At 38.1% G+C, this 19,178-nt stretch overlaps 1 protein-coding gene across 5 annotated transcripts in view; it reads right to left on the bottom strand.

The window, feature by feature from the left end:
- CFAP43 (cilia and flagella associated protein 43) overlaps nt 1–19,178 on the bottom strand; it is a 100,311-nt gene that overhangs the window by 2,389 nt on the left and 78,744 nt on the right. For 3 of the 5 annotated variants that reach the window (XM_027528910.1, XM_027528911.1, XM_027528913.1), the window contains 10 exons: nt 18,276–18,401; nt 16,022–16,141; nt 12,618–12,725; nt 11,117–11,203; nt 10,110–10,198; nt 8,347–8,560; nt 7,099–7,211; nt 5,683–5,842; nt 2,335–2,499; nt 453–533 (listed from right to left, as the gene is read on the bottom strand). In XM_027528910.1, the coding sequence (XP_027384711.1) occupies nt 453–533; nt 2,335–2,499; nt 5,683–5,842; nt 7,099–7,211; nt 8,347–8,560; nt 10,110–10,198; nt 11,117–11,203; nt 12,618–12,725; nt 16,022–16,141; nt 18,276–18,401 (1,263 nt within the window). Of the gene's footprint in view, nt 1–452; nt 534–2,334; nt 2,500–5,682; nt 5,843–7,098; nt 7,212–8,346; nt 8,561–10,109; nt 10,199–11,116; nt 11,204–12,617; nt 12,726–16,021; nt 16,142–18,275; nt 18,402–19,178 lie in introns of those variants that run through there. The other 2 variants (XM_027528912.1, XR_003508858.1) reach the window with 2 other exon arrangements.

Raw genomic sequence — 19,178 nt, 5'->3', positions numbered from 1 at the left:
TTAGGGACCTCTAATTACATCCATCCTAAAGGAAATCAGTCCTGAATGTTCACTGGAAGAACCAATGTTGAAGCTGAAACTCCAATACTTTGGCTACCTGATACAAAGAACTGACTCATTTGAAAAGACCCCGATGTTGGGAAAGTTTGAAGGCAGGAGGAGAAGGGGAGGACAGAGGAAGAGATGGTTAGATGGCATCACCGACTCAATGGACATGAGTTTGAGTAAACTCTGGGAGTTGGTGATGGATAGTGAGGCCTGGCGTGCTGCAGTCCATGGGGTTGCAAAGAGTCGGACATGAATGAGCAACCGAACTGAATTACATCCTGAATATCATTATAAAAGACCAAGTTTTTATAGGTTCTATTTGGATTCATGGTTTGAAAACTATTACTTTGTTCATATCATTCACAAATACTGGAAATATAATGATCAATATCTTTGATTCCTACCTTATCTAAAACAGCAATAGTCTGCTCCATTATTCCAATCTGAATGGCAATCAGAGTCTCATAGTTTGGTTCATTTAGGTACTTTGAGAGGAAAAAAAGAAACCACAAAGTAAGTATATTTTTCTATATTTCTTCCAAGAGATAATTTTATAAAGATTATCTTAGTTTTGGAAGTTCTGTTTCTCATAAAAAATATCTATCCAAGTGAGGATTGACTTGACTTTGTGCCATAATCTTTACTCATGTTCAGTTACTGATGCATTCACCTATATACTAATAACTACCAATGCCTAGTTTATTTTCTCATTCATTCATTTATTCAACTCACCAGATATTTACTGTGTTTTATTTGACAGTGTCTCATGAGTTCCATATTAACAATATCCTACTAATAGTTAAAGATACTGAGGGAGATAACAAAGATAGATAACATGACCTAGACATCAAGAAGAAGAGAATAAGTAATATGATACACTGCCAGAAGATACATAAGTGACATGCAAATTAAAAGGTGGTTTGAGATGGGCTATGATTTCTCTGAGCTTGGGAAATCAAAAGGCTTTATGGATTAGGTGGCATTTAAACCAGACCTTCAAAAGTAGATTCGGGATGTGAAAAAAATTGAGGAAAAATATTCCAGGTAGAAGAACCAGTATTGCAAAGGCACAGAGGTAGAATCCTAGAAAATATAATCAGTTTGGTTTGAAAATACTGGTGTGTAAAAGACTAACAGGGGAAATGAATTTGAGAAAGATTGAAGGACACTCAACACCACTTAAGAACTTGAAAATTCATTGGCCAGGTAAGAAGAGGAAGTTTAAAATAGAGCAGAGTAGGAATGTTAGAGCTGAATAGGAATGTGAATCTATAGATGAGATAGAGAAAAACCCAAAGTCAAGAGACTTGTTAGAAGATTGTTATAAAATACTAGAAACCATTGAAAAGGAAGAACTGAAGCAAGGTAAAGGCTAGGGGCCCAAAGAATGAGGGAATAAATGGATACACTAGGCAAGGCTTGGAAGACAAGGGAAGCAGAGGAATCAGAGGACAGCAACTTTAACCCCAAGTGAATGGCTGAAAGAACAGAAATAAGCAAAAGAAGAAGAGGTGCTGTTGGGAGATCACACAGAAATAATGCTTGAGAAAGGTCAGGTTCAGAGAAGTGAGACTGGAATTGAATTGGAATCCAGAAAGCTTGGATGAGTCTTAGGAGTGATCATGGAAGTTAGAAAAAGAGAAGTCATCAAAGGAGAGGACGCGGAAAGAAACACAGAGCTGAGGGCAGAATCTTAATCACTATACTTAAGAGGTAGAAACAAAAGAGAAATCAGGAAAAGAGGCAGAGTGATTTGACATGTTGGAAGAAATACAGGAGAAAGGAGGGATGATCAAAGCCAAAACAACAGGCAATATTAAAAATGAAGATGGACCTCCCAGGAAGTCCAGTGGTTAAAACTCTGCTTCCACTGTGGGGTGCGAGGGAGTTTGTGGGGAAATGTACATATGATCCCTGGTTGGGGAATTAAGATCTCACATGCTCCTGGCCAGAAAGAAAAAAAAAAAAAGAGACAGAGGGAATGAAGATGGTCAATGTCAAATACTACAGGGATGGTGATGACTGGGAAAGGGATCACTAGATTTAACATTTAGGAAATTCCTGGTGAACTGCAAGATAGAACTATACTACTGACTGGGTCACAAAGAACCAGAGGCAGCAAATGTAAACTACAGAAGAAACAGACAGAATCCAGAGTCACATTATGAAATACTATGCATAGGACATGCTTGACATCACAGAGCATCTTATTAAATATTGGTTGAATGAGTGAATACTTTAATGACTGAAATTAAAATTATATAGTGGGGCACAGGGAGAACTTACCTTTTGACGATCTCTTGAAAAAAACAGCATCTGAATATCCCAAGCCTTCTGATTTAGATCTTCCATTTCCATCTCCATCTTCTTATGTTCCCACTCAATCTGAAATATTCCTTTATGGACTTCTTTACTTTCCATCATGCTAGCAACTTTCTTTTGTCCTTGAGTCTTAAAAAAAAAATCACACACACAACTGGCATTCGTATTAACATTCTGCATTCAGAATAGTTGAAGCTGAATGCTTTTCTTAGAAAACACTTGGAATGCAGAGATAATTCTATCTTCTTTTAAAAATGTAGCAGACATTAAAAATTACTTCACAGGCACAATCTGATCATGATATAAAGCAAAATAGTTACTAAACAGAAAGGATTATAAGATAATTTGGCATAGCCAGTTTACTTTTATGTCAATGATTAGGCAGGAATTCCTTCTGCCATCATCAATCTGTACATGTTTGTACCCCTATTCTCCCCTGCTTCTTGACACTAAAGATAAAGGACTGTAGTTTAATGCACTAGGCACAACAGTATCTGGTTGGTAGCTAGTGAGAAAATAAGAGAATTGAATAGGTTAAATATAATATTTAATCATTTGGATGTTCTATACTTCACTTCAAATGGACTACATGAAGTTCAGTAATATTTTCATATTTTCATGTTCCCCCAGATTGCTAACAGTGAAACTACTAAGATTCTAAAATAAATTTGCATGTGAGTTTCATCAGTTAACATTTTATATTTTTCCTCTCTTCTCCTTAGGGAACTTAGCTTTTTCAAGATCATTAGACTATGGACTACTTCTCTTTGTAAAAAGTAGTATGGAGAAGGAAATGGCAACCCACTCCAGTATTCTTGCCTGGAGAATCCCATGGACGGAGGATCCTGGTAGGCTACAGTCCATGGGGTCGCTAAGAGTTAGACAGGACTGAGTGACTTCACTTTCACTTTTCATTTTCATGCATTGGAGAAGGAAATGGCAACCCCTTCCAGTGTTCTTGCCTGGAGAATCCCAGGGACGGGGGAGCCTGTTGGGCTGCCGTCTGTGGGGTCGCACAGAGTCGGACACGACTGAAGCGACTTAGCAGCAGCAGCAGCAGTCTTTAAAAAGACTACTACTCTTTTTAAAAATTATTTTTATCTTTTGATCACTGCTTGGCCTCAATTCCTCGAATTTCTCACTTTCAATGATATTTTCTGTTTGCTCAGCCACCCAGATCCCATGAACATACCCTTGATCTTGTCAACACCAGATCCCAAATCTTAAGGTCAAACATTTCTCTGCAGCAGTATCTCTCAAATGGGCAAAACATTGCCCCACCAGCGGACATTCAACTACATTGGGAGGCATTTTGGCTGACACAACTGGAAGGGGAGGCATTGCTACGAGCATCTAGTAGGTGGAGGCCAGGGGTGCTTCTAAACTCCACACAATACACAGCACATGAGCTCTCTCCAGCAAATAACCATCCAGCTCAAAAGTCAATAGTGCTGAGGTTGAGAAACACTTCTGTCAAACTACTACATCTCCTCTCTGCTTTCCTTTCAATTTTTTCATAAGATTTATTAATAGTCCTGGTCTCAACTTCCTCACTTCATATTATTTCTTCAGCCATCGCCATTTGAGCTCCTGAACCAACACTCCGAGTGTTGAGAACCATGCTCTTGTCAAGTAATTGATATAGTGCATGGTTCCCTCTTCCATGGAACTGTTTATTTCATGGTTTTTAAGTATATAGAAGATCAATATGGAAATAAAGGATTTGAACAAGACCTAAGAGACATACACAGAATGCCTCACTCAGTACCAGCAGAATATACACTATTCTGTATTCTCAAATACAGACCATATGTTTAGCCATAAAATGAATCCAAATACATTTTAAAAGATGAAAATCATACAAAGTGTCTGATCTGACTACAAAGGAATGAAACTAGAAATCAATAACAGAAAGAAAACCTGAATATTTGCAAATATGTGGAGATTCAATCATATATTATTAAATATTCAATGGGGTCAAAGAAGAAATCATAAGCAGTATTAGAAAATACTTTTAAATGAATGTAAGTGAAAATAGAACATACCAGAACTTACATAAATCCTTCTCAAACACTTAAGAAAAAAATTGAAAAGAAGGGAATACATTCAAACATTTTATGAGGGCAATATTTCCCTGTTATCAAATCCAGAAAAAGACACCACAATAAGAGAAAATTGTAAGTCGATATCCTTGATGAATATGGATGCAAGAATCCTGGACAAAATATATTAGCAAGCCAAAGTCAAGAATACATTAAAAGGATCATACACACACACACACACATACACCCCTAGACATATGTTCAGACTTCTGAAAATCAAAGATAAAGAGAAAATCTCAAAGGCAGACACACTATATTAAGAGGTACAAAGATTAAAAAGATACAGTAGGCATCTTATCAGAAGTTCTGTAAGCCAGAAGAAGATGAACAACTTTAAAGTGAAAAGACAGAGAGAGAGAGAGTCTGTCAATCCAGGGAAACCAGTAAAATACCTTTCAGTAATAGAGGTGAACCAAAGACAATTTCAGACAAAGGAAAACAGATTTCATTACTAGCAGACAATTCAGTTAAAAGTTCTTTAAGCAGAAGGTATATAATACAAAACAGAAACTTCAATCCACACAAAGAAAGATCTCTTGAAATGGTGAAATTGAAGGGAAATAGAAAATCATTTTTTCTTTATTTTTAATCACTCTAAAAGACAACTGACTGCTTAAAGGAACAAGAGTAATGCAATATGGGTTACGAGCAAGTAATACATGTAACAACATTAGCACATAATTTCCAAATAGCCCCAAATTCCCAAATATTTGGAAATTAAATAACATACTTCTAAATAATCCATAGTAACTTCTAATAGAAAGTTACATGAGGAATTAGATAATATTTTAAATGGAAAGAAAATAAAAATACAAACTATCAAAATGTGTAGAGTGTAGCTAAAATAGTGCTTAGAAGGAAATTTTTAACATTAGATGTTTATATTAAAAAACAAGCAAGATCTGAAATTAATAATCTAAGCTTATCAAACATCATTAGGTGAGGAAATTGACTCTAACAAAATGATGGTATAGTAGAATGAACATTTAACTCCATGGTCTTGAACTTCTTTTTACCTTAAAATTATCTGGGAAGCTTTTAGAAAATATATCCATGTCTAGATGTGGGGCCTGGACACACGTGTAAACTTCTTCAGGGTAGGAATCACCTACTGACTCAACTGAATGATTTCCCATAGAAATGGGGGAACATGAAAAATATTTGGCACAGCAGGTGACATGTTTTTTTCTTTTTAAAAAATGCTAATTACCCGAATCACAGAATTCAAGTCTTCAATTATGATCTTGTTGATGAGGATTGCATCAGAATAATCCAGCATTAACTGGAAATTCTCCAGTTCTACCTGTCCTTGTTTAAGGAGGATTTGGATCGTCAAATTCAACTGGAATTTCACTTTCTCTTCCTGTAATCTAAATTGAAAAAGACTTCAAAATAAGTAGTTGTGACATATTTATATTTCAAATTTCACCTATAATTTGATATATACATTCAATAAAATATGTATGATATAAAATTCAAAATTAATTTTCCTTAAGCTGAAAGGAAACACACTGGAGATTAATGTGGAAAATATTTTTCCAATGACAAGCTGTCCTAGAGATCTCTGTGATACTTCTTTTCTTGAGGATATGGAATTACACTTGGGCTATTTACAGAATGGTATGCACAGAAACACATTCATAAAGTTTTACTTCATGATTAAGAAAAGATTAATATGCTTTTGAACGTAAGTGGAAAAAATCAGAGACACTACCAAATAACAAATCTCTTTAGGTAGATTTGTTCTGACTTCATGTATTGATCTCTGATATTATATTAACAATGTTTAATCTGCATGCTACTTATCAAATCTATTTTTAGGTAATCCATATACTTGCTTATCACCTAGATCTGAAAATGATGTTTAATGATGAACTTGGAGACATCAGAGAAGTATTTATCAATGTGGCTATAAATACGGCCAAAAGTGAAGTAAGGACAGAAGACAGTATCTTAGTCACTCAGGAAAATGCAACAAGCTCCCCTGAAGAAAAATACTAGCTTATGAGGCATACAGATGGAAATTTCTTGGATATCTGCCTAAATTTCCACACTGTTTTGCCTGTGTGGCTTGAGCCTAAAAGTACTTACTAGCAGAAACATATTCTTTGTATTTTTATGTGGAAGGAGATTAAAATAAAAGCCTTTCCCCAAACTTACATGTTTGTTAAGTAAGTCACAGGGATGTAAGGTATACCATAGGGAATATAAATATAGTCAATAATATTATCAGAATTTTGTATGATGACAAATGCTAACGAGGCTTATCATGGAGATCACTGAGTAACGTATAGCAATATCAGATCACTATTGGTGCATCTGAAACTAATATAAGTAAATCATACTTCAAATTCTAAAAAGGAAAAACATTAAAAAGTAAAAAAAAAAAAAAAAAAACTTGATGGTTTGCAGTAAGAACAGGGAGCATGAAAGTAAATTTCATTCTGAAATAAGGTCTTACATAACAAAATGCACTTTCTCCAAGAGAAGCTATAAAGCACGAATAGGTAAAGTCAGTGCCAGCTGTAAACCCGTGAGTCAGCACTCTCCCCCCATGATAACACAACTTAATTTAGCCCTAGCTTATATTTTGAAAACATGAACGTGAATGAAAGGTTCAAATTACAGGATGAGCTCATGGAACACTTTTTCAATTTCATGTTGCACCTTCTCATCATCCTCAGTTCTTCTCCGTAGGAAAGCCACCATTTCTATTAAGCCAGCAGCTTTCTGCTTTACCTGAAGAAATCAAACCACAAACATCTCAGAACATATGGAGCTTTAGAAATAAAAGCAAACTAATTTTAAAGAACTTGAGAAATATACATCTTTTAACTTTATTACAAAACTTAAGTCCAACTTTCTAATAAATTAGTAAAAATTTAAATCCCTGCCATTATGTAATATAAGAAACTTGAAACTTACATGGCACATCCCATGAATAATTAGAAAAGTATCCCCCAAAAGTGTCAAAATTGCTTCTCATTGAAAGACAATAGGCATGCAGCTAGGATTTTTCTTATATCTTATCATCTTAGACAAAATTTTACAGTCATAGATACTTCAACAAAAATATGACAGCCTCACACATGTGGCACCCAATTTAGGGAATCTGGGGGAGTGGAGGCAGGATGTGGTCAAGAAGCAACAAGAGGAAGGAGTCTTTTCCCAATTAAACACACTCTCAAATTGCTACTGTTTTTTTACATTAACAAAACATTCTAGCAAAACTATAACGTTTGTTCTGGTTGGTTCTGGTGAAATATAATTCTAGTCTATGCAAAAAGAGATGAACACTACTCAAGACCAGAGCAGACAGAAGAAGTTGTGTCTATAACAGTGTTGTCCTAGAGAAACGTCATGTGAGCCATCAATGCCAGCTGCATACATAATTTTAAATTTTGTAGGAGCCACATTACAAAAGTGAAGTGAAACAGGTGAAATTAACTTTACTCTTTTATTTAACACAATATATCCAAAACATTATCATTTCAACCTGTAAAGAATATAAAAAATATTGGGACATTTTCCATTCTTTTTTTCATACTAAATCTTCTAACTCTGCCCATATTTTCCAATAACAGCATGTCTCAATTAGAACTGTCCACATTTATTTCGCATAAAAAATAACCATGTGTGGCTAATGGCCGTCATTTTGGATAGTGGGTCTACAAGTAGGCCTGTACTTAGCCCTCAATCGGACTAGGGTTAATATTTTATTTCTTTATAATTATTATTAATATTACTAACTGCTACCTTAATGGGAAACCTAAATAATTAGCTTTTCTAGAAGGACTGACCACCAGAAACTATATATTTGATACTAGGATACTAAGTGAAATGAAATACAATAGAATGATAAAATGTTATATACTTTCTGTTCATTTTCCACTTTTGCTCTTCTGGTCATGCAGAAATGTTCCCAGACAGAGGTGTCCAAGCCTTCTGGCATATTATTAGTACTGTCCAAGTCATCCATGGCTTTCATTAACTGGGCAAAGGCATCCTTATTCAATTTCCCAGATCCTGGTCGCTCTCCAAAAGGCACAAGACTGGTCGTTTCTGCATGTATTTTGTGTTTGTGAATCCTGGTATTATCAATAAAAGCCCATCAACGTTTCATATTTTCACATACAAAACAATCACTGTTAAATAATATAACCTTTAGCAGAGGTGTGACACTGCATGGCACTTCCCTGTGGTTAGTGGGTGGATTACTCCAAAGAGAAAAGCACCTGCTGGGGCCTTTCGACATCTTTGGGATCCTCAGACATGACCGTAAGTGGACGACAGATGTCCCCCAACTGCAATCAGCACTGGAAGCGTTAACTGCACAAGAAAATGTCTCCCTTCTGGGCATTTTAAGCAGGCAAGTAAATGCCTGAGAGAAGTGCGGATGTTCCCTGGTTCTGGCCCACATGTCCTCTACTGATGTCTTTGTTGCAGGTGAATAGCCTGGAATGTGTTCAGCTATGCGTGCACCTGGAGAAGTGCCTCTTTTTTATCTACATTATGGACTGGTTTTGTTTGCCGGGCTGCAGCTGGGAAGAGAAGGGTACTGAGACTTGTGCCAGCACTTACCCTCAAGGCACCTCACAATGTGCTGTGAAGTTACTATAGTTACCCTCCTTTTCTAGAAGGAAGTGAGTCTCTGAGAGAAGTGACTGACCAAGGCCACAGGTCTGAAAGGTGTGGAGTTAGTATTTAAAGCTAATGCTGCTGGACAATACAGCTTATTCTTTTTCCATTACTGCCTTTCGATAGGTCTCACTTCTTTCTTCATAGGCATATATAACTCACTCCTTTAAAAACAGGGAAACCAAGATACAAGGTTTGTTCTAGGCTGAATTTCTCAGGTTGCATATAATCTGTCAAAAGTGAGAGAATCAGTCTGTATCTTAGACACAGATAAGCCTTTGTGACAAACTCCGTGATTCCTACATTATGTTTGATTAAAAATTACAGAAATCTGTATGGGTAAAAATTTGGAAATTTGTGAAATTAATTGTTTGGTACTCTCAAGTATCAAAATCAGATATTTCAGAACTATGTTGATAATGGTTATTGTCAGGCATTCATACTGGCATTTTTCAAACTTTGTCTTGAACACAATCACATGAGATGCTCTGAGGAAAGGGTCTGGAAAACACTTCCTACTCTATTTCTCACGTGGGATGCAAAGACTACAGAAAGTTCTGAAATGTTCTTCAGCAAAGAAAATTATATATCTTTTTCAACCCTGTATTTCCTTAAACTTATTTTGTCCTGGAAGCCTTTTATGTGTAATTCCAATTCACACCACAAGGGATGCATACGTGTTAGAACACATCTTGGGAAAAACAGTTTATAAATCTGTCTGCTATCTATATCTTGTCAGGAACGACTTTCATGTATAAAACAGAACCTATAATAGCACTATGATTACCTAGACACTTAATTTCTAAATAATGAAGTCATCAGTCTTCATTGTACTGTTAAGATATAATAATCTTTAAAAAACTGAGTTAAGATAAAAATACTTCGACATTTTCATGTAAATGATGTTACACCGAATATTATGAAATAATTTGGAGAAAAAGCTAAAATCTAATAACAATTTTTTTTTCTCAGAAACATGATAGCAAAGGAGAAACAAACCTTGGTCGGCGTTTAAAAAGTTTGTAGAGTATATCCACCTGATGACTGGGAATTTCAGAAAATTCCTTTTTAAAGCTGCGATCCAGAACCTAAAGAAAAACATATCATTCCCAGGATTGCAACTTTGTTCAGAAGGCTTTTATCTGTGAAAATACTCTTTAAAATATTAATTGTATCACTTTGATTTTTAAAAATCCATGAATATTTGGTTTATAACATAGACTTGTTAAAGGGTGACCACTCACTGTGCAAGGATTTCACAAAGATTTACCTTAAAGAAGAAGCACCTCAGTAAACTAAAAATATTATTTCATATAAGAAGTCTTAGAAACCACTTAGAACTGAAGTGAAGTGAAAGTGAAGTGTTAGTCACTCAGTAGTGTCCAACTCTTTGCAGCCCTATAGACTGTAGCCTTCCAGGCTCCTCTGTCCTTGGGATTCTCCAGGCAAGAATACCGGTGTGGGTTGCCATTCCCTTCTCTAGGAAATCTTCTTGACCCAGGGTTTGAACCCAGGTCTCCTGCATTGCAGGCACATTCTTTACTGTCTGAGCCACTAGGGTTTTATTTAGAACTGAAGTTTCACAAAATAATATTTATAAAACAGACAAGGTACCTCTATTTTGTTAATTCCATTCTATTCTTCTGTTTGCTTTTCTATCCTAGTCTTTTCCATTTATAAATCTGCTGGTCATAGCCTACTTAATTGATTTCATAACCAGCTAAGGGGGATTGCAACCTGAAGTTTGAAAGGCTCTGAAGTCTAGATGAGCTCTCTCTTTTTTTGTGCAAGAGAAAGTTTAAACCAGAGGGAAGTTTACAAACATTTATTTTACACAATGATTTTTAGAAATACACAATGGCATAGAATGGAGTTTACCCATAACTGAGAATTACAGTAGGAGAAAATTCTATGAGAAGATTAGATTGTATCCCTTTTAATCTTCCCCAAATCCAGGCAGCAGCAATGCTATCACACTGGGAAGTGACTGAGGCAACAGCTCTCACTTTGTCTTCCGCCAGTAAGTTGTCATAGTGTTCCTTGTACGTATCCAGGTCTTCTCTAGACTTCCGGATGGCCTCTGTGGTCTGGTTCTAGAATAACATCAGAAATAGAAGATTGGAACTGGAGAGTTTTCAGGATAAATACAAATATTGAGCATACTAAAAAGAAGAAGGAATTCCCTGCTGCTGCTGCTGCTAAGTCGCTTCAGTTGTGTCCGACTCTGTGCGACCCCATAGACGGCAGCCCACCAGGCTCCCCCGTCCCTGGGATTCTCCAACCAAGAACACTGGAGTGGGATGCCATTTCCTTCTCCAATGCATGAAAGTGAAAAGTGAAAGTGAAGCCGCTCAGTCGTGTCTGACTCTTCGCAACCCCATGGACTACAGCCCACCAGGCTCCTCTGTCCATGGGATTTTCAGGCAAGAGTACTGGAGTGGGGTGCCATTGCCTTCTCCAGGGAATTCCCTAGTACAAGATTAATGTGAATTGAAGTATCAATTACAGATAACATTCATAGTAGAAAGTAAACCCACTGGAGGCTTTGAAAGGACAAACATCCAATCACCTGTTTCAAAGTGTAGCCAGCTCTGTACACGAGTGTGTAAGTGACCAGGGAGCATACTACACCCTTGGCAGAGCAGTGTGGGTGATGAAATTGCACAGGCTTGGGAGTCATGTGGGCCTGGGTTCTGAGAGACTGGATACATATTAGTAAATGGAGGATGGCCAGGCCATATATAAAAATAGAACTGACTCACAGTCTGCAACCAGCCAGGAATTGAAACCACAACCTCTGCAGTGATTGGCCCCTAAACTGTCAGAACTTGGTCAATAACTTTCAGCTTTCCTAATTTTTGCCATCACTTTCAACTGAGGACCAACCAGGGAAAGCCAAATCTGCTTCCCAAACCAAACACATAGGTAGCCCAGGTTCTAATTAACTTGCCCCAGGCTTCCCCATGCCAACAAGTCTTAATCAGGATACAGCTGAAGCCCTTTCTTATTTTCATTAAATGGCTTTCTCATCCCCCAGCCTGCCTTTGCGTGTCTGGCAAACACAAGTGAATGTCATATGATACTTTAAATCATTCATTCATAAATATCATTTATTAATACTATTAATAAAACCTGACATCTTTTGAAAATTATGTGACAAGCATTTTGTATTCATTGTATCTTTCATGAAACATATCTATTAGCATTTTTAAAAATATTACAGCTTTTCATTCTATAAGCTAACCCATTACTTACATATTTAGTGAAACAGAGTGCCAAATGGCCCACAAAGAACAATACACCCTAGACAAGAGCTTGAAAATGTCTTGTCCAAGGTCCCATAGCCAGTCAGTGGTTAAAAGTCCCAGACAGGCAGCCAAGGAACACACACACGTTTGAGAAGGAATGTAGAAAGAAAGAAGGGGCCAGGCAGGAGTGTGGACTCTTGTCAAGTGGGAGCAATTGGTCAGAAACTGCTGATACTCAGATATCAGACACTGTATTTACCCTCTCCTCCTGCTTCCTTGCAAGGTAGTTGTTCAGGAATGTTTCTCTGGAGCTTATTTCTTCATCCAACAGCAAAGAGAAAATAAGGTTGTTTATTTTCAATTCCTCCTGTAGAAATATTTTAAAAGGGGAAAAACAATCAATGTGCCCACCTGGGAAAGGATTTTCTATTGAGGGTCACAGACTTGGCACTCACCAAGCAAGTTTATGACACACGAGAAAGAAAAATTCTTTTCAAGGAAAAGGGAATATAAACTTGCAATAACTACTCAGTTGTTTTTACCTTTGTTCAATTTTCATCGCAAGATAAAACATATACATAGGAAAACACATAAAACAAATATATAGTTTAATGAGTTATTATTAAGACAAAACACCACTGTAATCACCACTCAATTCAAGAACTGGAGCTTAGCCACAGCCCTTCCATGTGCCCCCATCCTCATCTCAACTCCAATAATAACCATTGTCTTGAGTTTTGCAGTAATCACTTCCTTGTGTTTCTTTACAGTATTATTACCCAAATACGCATCTTCTGGGTATGACTGTATAACTTGTCTGTTGGAAAAACTGTCACATTTTGAAAGCCTATTATTATCCACAGGTTCTCTTTCAGCCCTTTCTTTCCCTCACATTTATTTGTAGTTATCTGTAGTTTCACCTAGTCTGAGTTTTGCTCACTGCTCACTTATGGTGAGTTCAACAGAGTCCTTTACCCCATGTGTTTCTTGAAAATTTGCAGCTGGGTCGGGGGACAGATCAGACCTGTGTCTTAAAAGACCATAGGGGACATGGTGTTTTTTGATCAGGAAACAGGTAGTGTCAAATTGTCTTTCTTTCTGAGACGTTAGCAGCTGTAGATCTCAGTGCTTAGGTTCATTAATCCTTTGAGAGCTGCAAAATGGTGATACTGTATTTCTAGCATTCCTTCTTCACTTATTAATTGAAATCCTTTCATAAAGGCATGCTTCTCCCTATCTGCTATTTGGTTACCTGGCAGTGTAGTTCATACAGAAAAGCAGAGTAAATTCCTGACGCTTTCTCTTTATTAGTTTTTAGATAATAAACTGGAGAAGGCAGTGGCAACCCACTCCAGTACTCTTGCCGGAAAATCCCATGGACGGGGGAGCCCGGTAGGCTGAAGTCCACGGGGTCGCTAAGAGTCGGACACAACTGAGCGATTTCACTTTCACTTTCATGCATTGGAGAAGGAAATGGCAACCCACTCCAGTATTTTTGCCTGGAGAGTACCAGGGACGGAGGAGCCTGGTGGGCTGCTGTCTATGGGCTCGCACAGAGTCGGCCACGACTGAAGCGACTTAGCAGCAGCAGCAGCAGCAGATAATAAACTGGTTGTTATCCTTTGAAGGCATTTTTAAAATATCACAAATTCATTAACCTAATAAATTTGATAGGCTTCAATTAATTGCAATTGTTATCATTGTTGAATCTTAAATTGTCCCATTTAGGGGATCTTCTAAAGTGGACTCCTTTTGATAGTAGCCTTTAATAATTTCCTCATTGTCTTGTATGAAAATCTTCCCTGGTGGCTCAGATGGTAAAGCATCTGTCTAGAATGCGGGAGACCCGGGTTCAATTCCTGGGTCGGAAAGATCTCCTGGAGAAGGAAATGGCACCCCACTCCAGTATTTTTGCCTGGAAAAACCCATGGATGGAGGAGCCTGATAGGCTATAGTCCATGGGGTCACAAAGGGTCAGACACGACTGAGTGACTTCACTTATATGAAAGGATGTTTTGAATATGTCTTTTAAAAATAACAGCTTTATTAAGATGTCTTTCACAATCCATACAATTTGGTTCTTTAAAGTCTGTAGTTCAGTGGTTTTTAAACTTATATTCTCAGTTGTGCGACCAACACCACAATTTTAGAGTATTTCAGCACTTTAAAAAAAAAATCCGTTAGCAGTCATTTCGCATTTCTCCCCACACCTTCCAGAGGTCTTCCTGCCTCCACCCCAAGGCAACTGCTAATTAACTTTGTCTCTATGGATTTGCCTCTTCTGGACATTTCATATAAACAGAATCACTCAACATGTGGCCCAGAGTGTCTGGCTTCATTCACTCAGCATGCTTTCCAGGTTCATTCATGTGGTAGAATGTATTAGTACTTTTTATTGTTGAATAATATGCCATTACATGAATAAACAACATTTTATTTATTCATTTCACAGTTGGACATTTGGGTTATTTCCACTTTGGGGCCATTATGATTAATGCACTCCTATGACTAATGCTGGAGCACTCATTCTCAATCTCCCCCACCAACTACTATATGCACCCATTCCCTCCCTCCTGGGCCTGTGACCATGTTCTTCTCTCTGTGGCCACAACTCCTGAGGAACAGCCCGTCTCCCATGGCTACAGGTCTTACTGGGTCCTGGGAATAGTGCCCTTCCCTTGCCTCTTTAGCTCTAGTCATGATACTGGCTTCCCATTACCTCTAGTCTCTGGGAGTTTCACCACTCTTTGCTGTTTCCCTTAACCCTGCCCATACCTCAGTTAGGAGTCCCTGCATTCCCTCTCTTAAATGTAACCCTTTCAGGGTATTTTTCCTGTTGGGACCCTGACAATACAGATACTGTCCAGGAGCTTCCTTAACTCCTCTCATCTTTCTTGGTTGATCCCCTTTGCTTTGGTGAGATTCATCTTCCATTAACTTGCAGAGAATGGGTGCTCAAAAATTTTTGAGACCTTGCATTTCTCAAAATATCATTACTCTCTTTTTACATTCAATTAATAGTTTGGTCTGACATAGAATCTGTTAGGAATAATTTTCCCTCAGAATTTAAAGGCTTCATTCTTCGTCTTCTTGTTTTTAAGTTATTATATACTTCATTTACATTCTTACTGCTGAATCAAAGTAAGTCAGATTTTTCATCTGATTTTTTGGGGCATGTAGACTATTTGATCATTCCACATATAGGATGAGCCCAACCCTTTGCCAGTTGCTGGAAATATAAGGATGAACAAGAGAGACTCAGTCCCTACCCTCATGGAGCTTAGTCTTGGGAGCATTAAAAAGTAACTCAATAAATTAAAATTCAGTTGTACTAAGTGATAGAAAGTAAAAGAACAGAATATATAACAGGAAGATCTAACCTAGTTGGGACCTGACAGATGTGTAAATATAGTGCAGGAAGCAAAGAGGTTGGAAGACAGTATTATTGGCAGAGTTGGGAGCAAGGAGGTGGTGTGAACCAGGTGGCAGAGAGTGGAACATGGCAAGTGAGGGGGCGGGTGGTACAGATGAGGCTGGAACAGGATGCAGAGCCAGCAGGTCAGGGCCTTCCTGCCAGACAGGGTGCTGGTCTTTATCCTAAGAAGAGTGAAAGGCCTTGGAGGCTCCTTAAAAGAATGTCATATAAGTGAGGCTTTTATTTACCTGGTTGACAACCATCTCTGCCTTCACTCTCCTTTCAAAGAGTCTTTTCAAATGTTCATCAAAATTCTGTGTGCCTTCTTGAATAGAATTTTGAAGTTTCTTCATTTCTGTTTCTAAAGACTAAAAGGAAATCAGCAGCAAAGTCAACATGTTGGAACATCAGATGTTCCTAGGGAGTGATTGTTTACATTTTGCCAAAGGGAAGGGGCAGGTGGAGGGCAGGCCTTGTGAGGTGTTCTGGGCTTCCCCTTCAGCCACAGATGTTACTCCTGGGTCTGTTATATTGTCTCTCTACTTTTACATATGTTTGACATTTTCCATAATACAAAGGTTTTTTTTTTTTTTTTTTTAAATAAACCTACAAAGGAGTCTTTTTTCTTTTGTAAATATAAGAGATGTATACAACACCTAAGACTACAGCATGCATCTACGGGAAAATCCAGTAGAGAGGGGCAAACTGGTGCTGCAGGGAAATGGGGGCGAGGGCTGGAGCGACAGCATTAAGCAGATGGATGGGACGGGACCCAGCACATGGAGTGGAACACGAGGCGTGGGTGGCTACAAGGCCATTTTACCCACAAGGAACAGAAAGGGAGGAAGGATATATGGATTCAAGGCGGGTGGGTGGTAGATGTGGTGGGAGAAGGGTAAGGAAAATCTCTTCTAGTTGCTCCTCTTCTCTGAGCGAAACCAAGGGGAGAGTTGAGGGTCAGGTGTCGGAAGTCCGAGGACAGAGGAGAGCACACGGCATGGTCCTCTAGGATCTTGCCACTTAAAGTGTAGACTACCGACCAGCAGCAGCAGCTGAACCGTGTGGTTGCTCAACAGAAATAGAGAATCTCAGGGGGCTTCTCTGTCCTCAGAATGAAAAAATCTGAATCTGTATTTTAAAAAAGATCCACCAGGTTAAACCAGGGGGAAACTGAAAGCTGGGGGGGATAGCATCGTTGAGCAGCTTTAAGAACCCAATAAAGACTAAGGTCATCAGAGTGAAACCATGGAGCATTTTTTCTTTTCTTTTTTTTAATGATCTCACAGTGATTTAATTTTTTAATTTTTCTTAATACTATGAGTGTGAACTACTATTTTTATTCTTTAAAATAGCTAACATGGGGTCATTTCCTGAGTTTGGGGGCAATGCTAAGAAAACTACAGGTATTGCCTTCTTGCATTCCCACAACAGTACAGAAGAAAGGTTCCAGAATGGCCATTTTACAGATGAGGAGACAGGTTTTGAGAGATAATAACATTTCCACGAGCCACATTGGATGCAAACTGTCCAACTCCAAAAGCAAAACTTATAGTCACTTTGTTATATTTCTTCACCCACTGTATGGTGTGAATGCAGAAAAAGTTGAGTGCTGGTTTAATCAAGGCTGACTTTTTACCAGGTGAGCATGGTCAAGGGGCAGGGGGTGAAGCTGTAGGCAAGAGACCATTTTACAGTGCAAGACCATGGAGCAAATGCCACCACTTTAGGCATCTGAATTCCGTTAACTTCTTGACATCTTTAGTGCACTCAGAACTACTTATTTTGGATAAAACGCAAGGGCACTGTTAGAGGACTGCAGTGAATAAAAACAGGGACCAGTTAACAATAGGTTCAAAGGAGATGTTCATAAAATATGGCCTCTATAAAGCTGACAAACTGTCCTGCCTTGAATGACGGTATGATTTTACTTTCTTCACAGAAGGATAAATATTAACTTGGTTGTATACCATCACCTTTTACATCTCTATTAGAATTGTAAGCAATTTCAATGTTGGAATGTTTCTTTATGATGGAAAGAGAAAAGTAGGAGACCTGCATTTCAAAAATCTCAAATTAGAATTCTATTGATTGCGTCATTCTTCTTTCAAGTCTTTTCTTGGAAATTGAGAGCAAATACAGCAAGAGCCTACAGCTTAAATTGATGTAGGCAAGAGACAGAAGTACCTTACGGTGCCTTGAACATACTGTCATAGGAGTTCATTAAACATCTGAAGAATGACTGGAGGATCAAATGAATTGAAATGATGTAAAATGGGAAATCAATAAGAACCTTCAATTTTGCTGTGTGTTCTTATTGTTTAAAATTGTTCTAAGTCTTTAAATTTATCTGCATTCACTTCCTCACATTCTCTTGAGAGTTTAAGCTGAAACAACATCCTGAGGTTACTAAAGGCACTGAGAAAATGCCTTTTGAAATGTCATTTGAAAAGATACTGAAACAAAACCCTTGGTAACGTAGGCCATATTCTCTGCTCTTCTGACCTTTCTATACTTATCTCTTTCTTCATTTAACTCCTTGACTTTTTTCTCATACTCTTTGAAGAGCTTCCTTTCCTCTTCAGACCACAAAGCATCAGGTTTTACCATGAACGGAGGCTGAGGAATCACCTGAAGAAATAAAGGAAAGCATCTAGGTTAAATATAAATGTAGCAATACAGTAAAACTCACAGTTACTGTTACAGTTTTAAAAAAGAGCCCTTTAAAAGGGTATAGTTCTTTACACTGGCGAGACAATGACCTAACGCTTTGACCAAAGGATATGAAAAAATGTTACAACTGTTTTTCTGTGACTTAAGCCAGGGTGAATAGTTTGGGATGAACCCTGATTCTGAGCTGACAAGTTCAGACTTGCAAGTTGATATCCTCATAGCTAGAGCTATGTCAGAGCTCCAGGGATACCTATATCAGGTATCAAAGGGCATGTTCCTTGGTGTATCTGGAGAATTACAGGTGAAATTTTATCCCTGCTTTTTTTTTTTTTTTTTTTATCCCTGCTTTCTGTAGAGACCAAAACCACTGTAGTTGCTTTTTCAGTTGTTCATTTGTTGGCTTTTTTCCAGATTGGAGGACAAGCCTGTGGTTTCAAACTTCTTATTTGCCTGGTACATGTTTATAAGGTACTGAGTGAAGTGAAAATGTTAGTCACTCCGTCATGTCCAACTCTATGCTGCCCCATGGACTATAGCCCGCCAGGCTCCTCTGTCCATAGAATTCTCCAGGCAAGAATACTGGAGTGGGTTGCCATTCCCTTCTCCAGGGGATCTTCCTGACTTAGGAATCGAACCTGGGTATCCTGCATTGCAGGCAGATTCTTTACTGTCTGAGCCACCAGGGAAGCCCTTATGAGGCACTGGGGGTGGTGTATTTATTGCTGTAGAATTTCT

The sequence above is a fragment of the Bos indicus x Bos taurus genome, chromosome 26, assembly GCF_003369695.1.
Source record: "Bos indicus x Bos taurus breed Angus x Brahman F1 hybrid chromosome 26, Bos_hybrid_MaternalHap_v2.0, whole genome shotgun sequence".
Classification (NCBI taxonomy): domain Eukaryota; kingdom Metazoa; phylum Chordata; class Mammalia; order Artiodactyla; family Bovidae; genus Bos; species Bos indicus x Bos taurus.
The sequence above is the reverse complement of the archived record's forward strand: the minus strand, read 5'-3'. Positions and strand labels throughout refer to the sequence as shown.